The sequence below is a fragment of the Labeo rohita genome, chromosome 25, assembly GCF_022985175.1.
Source record: "Labeo rohita strain BAU-BD-2019 chromosome 25, IGBB_LRoh.1.0, whole genome shotgun sequence".
Lineage (NCBI taxonomy): Eukaryota > Metazoa > Chordata > Actinopteri > Cypriniformes > Cyprinidae > Labeo > Labeo rohita.
The window spans coordinates 17,248,298-17,258,297 of NC_066893.1; the positions used below are offsets into that span (position 1 = coordinate 17,248,298).

Below are 10,000 nucleotides of genomic sequence, written 5' to 3' on the forward strand. Positions count from 1 at the left end.
AATGATAGAGGAGGGATTTAGAAGCACTTCCTGTGGACAATGGAGGGTCCGGCCTCCTCGTACTCATCTTTGCTGATCCACATCTGCTGGAAAGTGGACAGGGAAGCCAAGATGGAGCCGCCGATCCAGACTGAGTATTTACGCTCAGGAGGGGCAATCATCTGTAATGGACAGGAAAATTGTAGTATTATTAATAAGTAATTCATTAATAATCAGTAATAATAATAATATAGCAACAAATGTTATTGTTACAAATTACAAAACAATAATACCATGTACATTATTATTATTATTATGTGATTTATAATCGTTAAAAAAAAATCTATAATCCATCAGTACAATAATACAATGTACATTATGGACATACTACAACTACTAATAATAATAATTAATAAAAAAATTATACTGTTTATTAAAATATTAGTAATGCATAATTACAATAATACAAAGTACATAATAGATATTTTATTATTATTACATTTACTACTACTTCTATTATAATAACTACTACTAACAATAATAATAATAATTTGTTATTAAAATATCCATAATGTACATTGTGTTATTACACTGTGATTTAATATAATAGCAGAGATTTAAGATTTTAAGATATAAGATTTAATATAATAATATTTTGTTGTTATTATTATTATTATTATTAAAATAAACATAATGCAGACTATATCATCATTTTGTGATTTGTATTAATAATAATAAGCATAAAGAATCAGTAATCCATCATTACAATATAACAATAATTATATTTTTTAAATAAAATTATACTTTTTATTAAAATATCAGTAATACATAATTACATTAATAAAGTACATGATAAATATTTTATTATTATTACTTCTGCTGCTTTTAACATAAATATAATTACTACTACTACTATTAATTTGTTATTAAACTATCCATAATGTATATTGTTTTATTACATTGTAATTTAATATAATAGCAGAGATTTAAGATTTTAAGATATAAGATTTAAATTTAATATTATTTTTGTTGTTGCTATTATTATTATTATTATTATTATTATTATTATTATTAATAAAATATCCATAATCCAGACTGTATCATTATTTTGTGATTTTTGTGAAAATCAAGAATCCATAATTTACAATAATACAACATATATTTTGGACATACTACTACTACTACTACTAATAGTAATAATAATTATCATAAAAATGATTTTTATTGAAATATCAACAATACATAATTACAATAATACAAAGTACATGATAAATATTTTATTATTATTACTACTACTACTACTTCTAATATAATACTACTACTACTCTAATATAAACTACTACTACTTTGTTATTACAATATAATGTAGATTGTGTTATTACATTATGATTTAATATAATAGTAGAGATTTATATCCATAATGCACATACACTGTAGTAAAATAATCTAAACATAAAATAAAACGTTAATGTAAAAAAACTGTACCTTGATCTTCATGGTGCTGGGAGCCAAAGCTGTGATCTCTTTCTGCATCCTGTCACCGATACCAGGGTACATGGTGGTACCGCCAGACAGCACGTTGTTGGCGTACAGATCCTTACGAATGTCAATGTCGCATTTCATAATGCCATTGTAAGTGGTCTCATGAATACCAGCAGACTCCATACCTGCAGACAATGTCATTTAGATGATAAATGGGACTATACATGAAACATACTTCCATTTAAATACACGACATATGCAGCAGCAGCATGCTAATTCATGATTACATAATAGCGCTGATTTCATTAAGGGAAGAACTGCTGGTTAGCCATTGTCCTACCAGCTCTACTGGATAAGGAAACAGTGATTGATGTACAATGTCAAACCTAAGGACCCTGTACACCATAAATAGCCCCTCAGCCTTTGGCCATATACTGAAACACTCCTAATTAGTTCCTGACAAAAGGTGATCCGTCACTGTGTCACCTCTCCTAAAAATGCACTGTAATGTAAGAAAAAGCTTGAAAAATGCGGCTGGTTGAATTTTTTCTCAGTGGGAAACTTGACCCCGCTTCACTGTGCTCATGGAAGGTGGGTTTAATTGTGTTGCTGCACATAGACTGATGTGCAAATGATTGAGAATTATTAATAACATGAATTTTTCATCAATGGGAATCTAGGCTTGGCAATGGCTCAAAAGGGAGAATATATTTTGAGTGTGGGCTTAGTGGTTCAGTGCAGGCCCCATTTCAGAATTGCTAGAAACTTACATGAATAATTGATAAAAAACAAGGCATAATGTAAGGATATTCAAAGCATGTCTATCATCTAGTCAAAAATCCTAAAGGAGTGTGAACATGATTCTGTGGAAGCCTTAAGAGGCCATGCATTATCATTTTTTTTTTCTTGTTTTCTTGTTAAATCAACGTAAGTTGTTTTCTCAAGAGCTACATGATTATGTCAATTAAATAATTTGTGGCTGACCAGCAAAATAATGAGCGACCGTTTTTTTTTCTTGCGAGGACATTAAATTGTGATCATGAGAAAACAAGACAGACATAAATATTTATTGGATTCATTTAGAAACATATTTTTTAGATCCAATCCTACTCTAATTAAATAATAGCCTAAAACAGAAAAGAAACGGGGAAAAATCTGGCTGGAATAAAGTAATTTAATTTAATTATTAATTGTACTCTTTATTAATTTATGTGTATTTAAAATATTTGTATTATTTTATAAATAATATTTTCTGGCATTTCATAACTTAGATCCAATTCTAGAAGAATAATCTAAAATAAAATAAAATAATTATATGTAAAATAATCAAATAAAAAACGAAATTGTTACTTTTCATTATAAAATAAAATAAAATAAAATAAAAATCCTGCTAGAATAAAGCCAAATTATTACTCATTATTAAATTATTTGTATTTGAATTATTTTATAAATAATATTTGAATTCTGGTAGGAACATTTATCATTATTTAGATAAAAATTGTAAAAAGTATTTGAAATATTTTATAAAAATAAAATAAAATAAAATAAAAAAAATAAAATAAAATAAAATGAAATTAAAAAATATAAAAATCCTGCTGGAATAAAGCAAAATTATTACTCATTATTAAATTATTTGTATTTGAAATATTTTATAAATAATATTTGAATTCAGGTAGAAACATTTATCTTAATTTAGATCCAATTGTAGAAGACTAACCTAAAATGAAATTAAATGAAATTAAATCAAATTAAATTAAAATCCTGCTGGAATAAAGCAAAATTATTACTCATTATTAAATGATTTGTATTTGAAATATTTTATAATTAATATCTGAATTCGGCTAGGAACATTTATCTTAATTTAGATCCAATTGTAGAAGACTAATCTAAAATAAAAATAATTATATGTAAAATAATAAATAAAATAAAAAATGAATTTTCGCGAGTGAAATGTATGGGGTTACATTTGTGCCAAAAAGTTTTGTCAAAAATGAAATTGTTACTCTTTATTATTTTATTTTTCATTATTTTATTATTTTAAAAATATTCATTGGATTCCTTTAGGAAGACATATAAGTCCTAATCAAATCTAATAAGAATCATCCATAAAATAAAATAGGTAGGAACATTTATCATATTTTAGATACAATTGTAGAAGACTAATCTAAAATAAAATAAAATAATTATATATGTAAAATAAAAATGAAATTGTTACTCTTTATTATTTTATTTTTTATTATTTGATTATTTGATTATTATTTTCTAAAAAATTGAAGAAATAAAATAAAATAAAATAAAACAAAACAAAAATACAAAATCATAAAAAAAAGTAAATGACATCATTACTATTTGCTCCTGAAAAATAATAATTTAAAAATTACTCCTTATTATTTTTGTTTCTTACAGTTGGAAATTATATAATCATTATCAGACGCCTAGTGGGCAGCTGAAATGCACAGGAGAACTACAGGAGTTTTACAATCCTGTCTAACTTTTTCTTCCAATTGTACTACAGGGATATTTGATCCTTTAGGAAACATATTGGGAACTATATGTTCTAAAATATTTTAGTCTTTAAGTTATGCTACATATTTTAATCCCATACAGAAGTTCCCATTAGGAATCATTCTAATTGTGATATAAATTCCAGTGCTATTTTTGACTAGGGAAATAAAACAGAGCCTAACAGTAGGCGAGCACGAACAAATGAGAAACTGACCAATGAAAGAGGGCTGGAAGAGGGTCTCGGGGCAGCGGAACCTCTCGTTACCAATGGTGATGACCTGACCGTCGGGCAACTCGTAGGACTTTTCCAGAGATGAGGAGGAGGCGGCGGTGGCCATTTCATTCTCGAAATCCAGAGCCACATAGCACAACTTCTCCTTAATGTCACGAACAATCTCCCTCTCGGCTGTAAGAGCGAGTTAGAAAGGTATTAAATGTAGTTTCATTATTAAAAACAGCAGCTGGTTCAGCACTTTTTACCACGTTGACCAAAAGGTGGTGCTGTTTAGCTAATGAAGATTTCACTACAGTGTAAACAGTAAAACTAGAACGTGTGTAAAATATTCAAAATGAATCAATATTTTACAATTAACACACTGTTTAATATGTATTACGTAAGTACATTAAAATATAACCTTGACATCAAGTATAACTTTTGTGAAAGCTGCAGAGAGTAAGGTAAAGTACCAGTGGTGACGAACGAGTAGCCTCTCTCAGTCAGGATTTTCATCAGGTAGTCAGTCAGGTCTCTGCCGGCCAAATCCAGTCTCATGATGGCATGTGGAAGGGCGTAACCCTCATATACGGGCACATTGTGGGTCACACCATCACCAGCATCCAGCACAATACCTGGAGCATATCATAAAACCATGAATAGATGCAGTTTAGAGCAACTACTGTATGATAGTCAATGGAGGCAACGCTAACCTGTGGTACGGCCAGAGGCGTACAGTGAGAGGACAGCCTGGATGGCCACATACATAGCCGGGACGTTGAAGGTCTCAAACATGATCTGAAATACAGAAACCAATATATTTTAATATTATGGACATAACGACACTAATGCAATGATTTGAAAGTCTTCAAAAGCACTTGCCTGGGTCATCTTCTCCCTGTTGGCCTTGGGATTCAGAGGAGCCTCTGTCAGGAGGACGGGATGCTCCTCAGGAGCCACACGGAGCTCATTGTAAAAGGTGTGGTGCCAGATCTGAGAAGATAATATTGCATTTTTCATTATATGCAGAGAAATACTGGTCACATTTACCGTTGTTTGGCGAATTTTCGCGAGTGAAATGTATGGGGTTACATTTGTGCCAAAAAGTTTTGTACTATACATTTGTCCATGTACAGTTAAGATACGTTAATATATGTTTATATGTATGTTTTTGTAATGAAGTCTTGTTCTGTCATCCTCATGTCATCTTGTTTTGTTGTGTAAAGGCTGTTTCTAAAAAATTATGGCTTTCCGTTAGTGCCAAAAAAAAGCGTAGAATATCTACTGTTAATGCTGTTCGTGTCGGGTCAAATTTGTGTCGTCCTCCCTGCGTTCTGCAACACATTTAACAGATATCCAAGTATACAAATTTTTAATTTTTTTCACCATCTTTCTAAAACTCTTTTTCACCATTCTTCTAAAACTTTGAATTCATAGAACAGAAACTTAAATGCATCAAAAGGTTTTGGAAAATTGTTGAAAAAAATTAAATGTTCATGGATAATTTTTTTGTTAATAAGACCATTTTTATAAAATGCTGAGTATTATAGATTATAGATTCATTCAAATTTATAGAACAAAAACATACATTCAAGTAAAGGTTTTAGAAAACTTGATTACTGAAAAAAACTAATCCAGGTTAACGAATAAACATTTCGATTTTTTTCAATAATGAGTTTTCTAAAACCAAATGTTCATTTGTTTACCTGAATATGTTTTTCCCCCCAATAATTTCTTTTCTCATCATCTTTCTAAAATGCTGAACATTATAGACTATACATTATTTCAGCTTTATAGAACAAAAACATAAATGCATCTAAAGATTCTAGAAAACTTACTGAAAAAAACATATCCATGTAAACAAATGAACATTTAATGTTTTTTTTTAAACCAAATGTTCATTTGTTTACCTGAATATGTTTTCTTTCCCCAATAATTAGTTTTCTAAAATGCTGAGTATTATAAACTACATTAATTCAAGTTTATAGAACAAAAACATAAATGCATCTGACAATTCTAGAAATCTCATTGATAAATTTCAAACTTAAAATTATTCTTATTAATGAAAATTCTAACCATTCTATTTGTTTATCAAAATGTTGCAGAAAGCTCAATGAGTGCTAACTTACAAAGCATAAAAATGAGCTTTTTGGTACAAATGTAACACCATAGAAATCCATTCATCTGAACTGGAATTTTGCTCAAATGTGAAAGTTGTTCATGTGAATTTGCCTCGCTGACCAACAGTGGGTTGCTTTGTTTGCAAGTAACTTCTATGTGAGTTGTGCTTCATAGATTGCTACACTATTGACAGTAGACAATGGAATTTTGCTAATGTGACAGGACTTTGCTCCACAAAAGTGATTAATTGTATGATCTACCTTCTCCATATCATCCCAGTTGGTGATGATGCCATGCTCAATGGGGTATTTGAGGGTGAGGATGCCTCTCTTGCTCTGGGCCTCGTCTCCTACATAGCTGTCTTTCTGACCCATACCGACCATGACACCCTAAAGAAGGAGACCACAATGCAAGCTTTCAGTCACAGTCCACACATTACACAATCTACATTTGAGCTCTAACATTTGAAGCAAGGATTGATGCTAGCAGAGTATCGCCTTTGTGGGTCAAAGGTCATAGCGTAAGTACTGTGACTTAAGAAGTGCTTTACTGATTGGATCAAAATAAGACTAAGCCCCAGATGAAGTGAATGAATGTTGTCATCTTACCTGATGGCGGGGTCGGCCCACAATGGAGGGAAACACAGCCCTGGGTGCGTCATCCCCGGCAAAGCCGGCCTTCACCAGACCAGAGCCATTGTCACACACCAGAGCGGTGGTCTCTTCCTCGTCGCACATGTTTGCTTAGACAGCTGGTGTTTGAACACAAGTGGCACGGGGAGCAAACACATGACATGTCCATTAAAAAGCAGAAGGATTTTCTCATGCCTATTAAATACTTGTCTTCGCTTGCTGAATTCATGTAGCACTTGAAGCCAAGCGTAAATGATTCATCTTCTGTGCTTAAAAAGAGCTTTTCCGACATCGTCGGTTATGCAGACCTACCCTCCCTACGGCGGACTTGCAATGTCTTATAAATAATACATATTTTATTATTATTTGATATCCTGAGTTGGGCATAAAAAGCTTTAGTTTGTATTTTTTTTATAGCGCTGCTTCTGTATTTGAAGTTGGTTTAAAATGCTAAATATAAGCATTTCATTGGTCCACTGCATACTGTATGTAACAAATAATTCATTATTAAAAGGATAACTCACTCAGAAATGGAAATTCTGTCAACACCTTCACGTTTTTTCAAACCTGTATGACTTTATTTCTTCTGCAGAAGATGATTTGAAGCTATTTTTACAGTAAAAGTCACTGACTTTCAACATACACTACCGTTCAAAAGTTCGGGGTCATTAAGATATCCATTTATTTGATCAAAACTACAGTAAAAACAGTAATATTGTGAAATATTATTACAATTTAAAATAGCTGTTTTCTATTTCAATATATTCTAAAATGTAATTTATTCCTGTGATGGCAAAGCCGAATTTTCAGAAGCCATTACTCCAGTCTTCAGTGTCATATCAGAAATCATTCCAATATGCGGATTTGTGCATGAAGGAATTTTATTATCAATTTTGTGCTTTTTTGTATTTTTAAAATAATTGGAAGTTCAGAACAGTATTTAAAACTGACTATTTGAAATCTTTTGTAACATTATAAGCTGCAATTTAGTGCATCACTGCTGTATAAAAGTATAAATTTCTTTAAAAAAAAAAGTACTAACCTCGATGATTGAACAGTTGTATATGGATAAGACGTTCTTCAAAACATCTTAAGTTTTGTTTCATAAAGTCATGCAGGTTTGAATTTTCAAATTTCGAACTAACATAAATCCAAAAACCAAGCTTTCCTACACTATCTCCTGTAGTCCAACAAACCATTTAACATAAACATCCATTGAAGTAGACTCACCCGGGAGAGCTTGCACAAGAGGCCTGGAAAACTTGCTCCCTCAAGAGCGGTAGAAAAAAAGAGAGTGAGCAGCTAGTTCACCTGTCCCGTATTTATATAGGAGCCTTGTCACCAGGGCTTCAGAACCTCAAGCCTTTTTTAGGACACATTACAACCCTGCATCACTCAAAGGTGGGCCGTCCCATGTGAAGATGGAGTATTGGAACGGGCCTCACAATGGAGACTGTCGACTGACAGTTGCATTTAATATTAGAAGATAATTTATGGCTCTCGAGGACAGAGTGGACTATTGTTGGAAAGAGAGGTGGCCGGTTCACTGGGAGAGAATGGCATCCCAGCGGCCGTTATAAATAAGACGGCGAGCATTGGTCATAATGGACGAATGACCATTTGTCTGTTGTCTGTTATCTGTCAGTTGTGAGGAACTTCTAGCTGGCCTTCAAAGGAAATGCACATTGCCGCCCCATATGGGTGTGGACGTTACAACCAAAGCCTACCAAATGAGGCATGATTTTCAGCGTCTCTTCCCAAAAGAAAATCAAGGCCTCTAGGAAAGTGACAATGTGCCACACTTTGTGATGTTTGTAGGGCTGTTGTATGTGTGGGTGGGCTAATAATTACGTGGACGTAAATGCTACTTGATTGCATAGTGTCAAGAGAACGGCATTGTGCTGCTAACAATGACACATGGCACGTTCTACAAGTACGTTCAATGACTTTTTTATCTCCACAAATCCCATCTTTTACATTGTGAGAACTCTTGGACATGTTTGATAAACTATTATCTAACATACAATTACCCTACTGTAACATAAATAACTAGTTTTAACTCTCTGGGCCACTTCATTTTTGCCGTCACACTTGGTATCTTCTCTATCAGAAGTGACTGAAGCCTTGAAATGTAACTTTTAATAATTGAAATACAGCCAAAATGAAATATTAGATACAAAAAATAAATCAGAAATGAAATAAGTTGAAGTTGAAGTACTGAAATTAGTAAAACAATTGCTTAACAAACTAAAAAAAGAATGAGAAAAGCACATAGCAAAATTACTAAAACTTAAAACTGAAAAGCTAAAAATAAAGGCTAGTTAAAAATATGTAAAAACACTAAAATAGCACTGTTGTTTTAAAACTGTGACACCCAAAGCTGATATTATTGTTATTGTAAAGAACAAAAAATTCTGCCATTTCATTCCATTTTCTTAATTCTGCTGTTTACTAGCTTTTAACCTTGATACCAAAGACACTAACAGAAAAAATAGCTCTATTTATATTCAATATTTGTTTAGTGTTAGCTACAAACCAACATTTGGTCCCAAATTTCCTAGCTTCTATTGAGCTATTCAGCAAATTTAGGCTAAATTTTAGATAAAGCTAAAAACATAGTGGCATTGTTTTCTCTTTTTCAAGTATTTATACAGAATATGTGTATATGTACGTGCTTACAATTATACACTGTACAGTAAACTGAAAAAAAAAAGTTTTTAGGCCTTGTTTTGTAACTTAGCCTAGGATAGTGCTTCATAGTAAATATCTTTTTCATGCCAAAATGGCCTTCACTTGAGGTCACAGTCATTGGATGACTTGTATTGAGTCTTAAGGTCATATGTTAGTCAAAGATTACATTTTCAAAGGCAGCTGGCCATTTGCATTCTTCAGCTCACACTGAGATAATCCACAATCTCCGTCGTTTGACTCTCTAGAGGCCTAAAGTTTGGCGACATGTCAGCTGGAGGCCACCCAGTTACGTACAATAGCGACGGCCTGCCACCTGGCCTTACATTCTGTTAATGACACACTGACAGACCCACCAGCATTGACTGTAGATGGTAAA

At 32.1% G+C, this 10,000-nt stretch overlaps 1 protein-coding gene across 1 annotated transcript in view; it reads right to left on the reverse strand.

Annotated features, from left to right (window-relative positions):
* acte1 (actin, epsilon 1) overlaps nucleotides 1–8,321 on the reverse strand; it is an 8,469-nt gene extending 148 nt beyond the window's left edge. The window contains exons 1-9 of the mRNA XM_051099815.1: nucleotides 8,164–8,321; nucleotides 6,910–7,052; nucleotides 6,562–6,690; nucleotides 5,063–5,173; nucleotides 4,894–4,978; nucleotides 4,654–4,815; nucleotides 4,181–4,372; nucleotides 1,465–1,646; nucleotides 1–161 (exon numbers count right to left, since the gene is read on the reverse strand). The exon at nucleotides 1–161 is cut by the window's left edge and continues 148 nt beyond it. Of these exons, the coding sequence (XP_050955772.1) occupies nucleotides 18–161; nucleotides 1,465–1,646; nucleotides 4,181–4,372; nucleotides 4,654–4,815; nucleotides 4,894–4,978; nucleotides 5,063–5,173; nucleotides 6,562–6,690; nucleotides 6,910–7,038 (1,134 nt within the window). The 5' untranslated portion in view covers nucleotides 7,039–7,052; nucleotides 8,164–8,321 and the 3' untranslated portion in view covers nucleotides 1–17. The remainder of the gene's footprint in view (nucleotides 162–1,464; nucleotides 1,647–4,180; nucleotides 4,373–4,653; nucleotides 4,816–4,893; nucleotides 4,979–5,062; nucleotides 5,174–6,561; nucleotides 6,691–6,909; nucleotides 7,053–8,163) is intronic.
* Nucleotides 8,322–10,000: the final 1,679 nt, after the last annotated feature.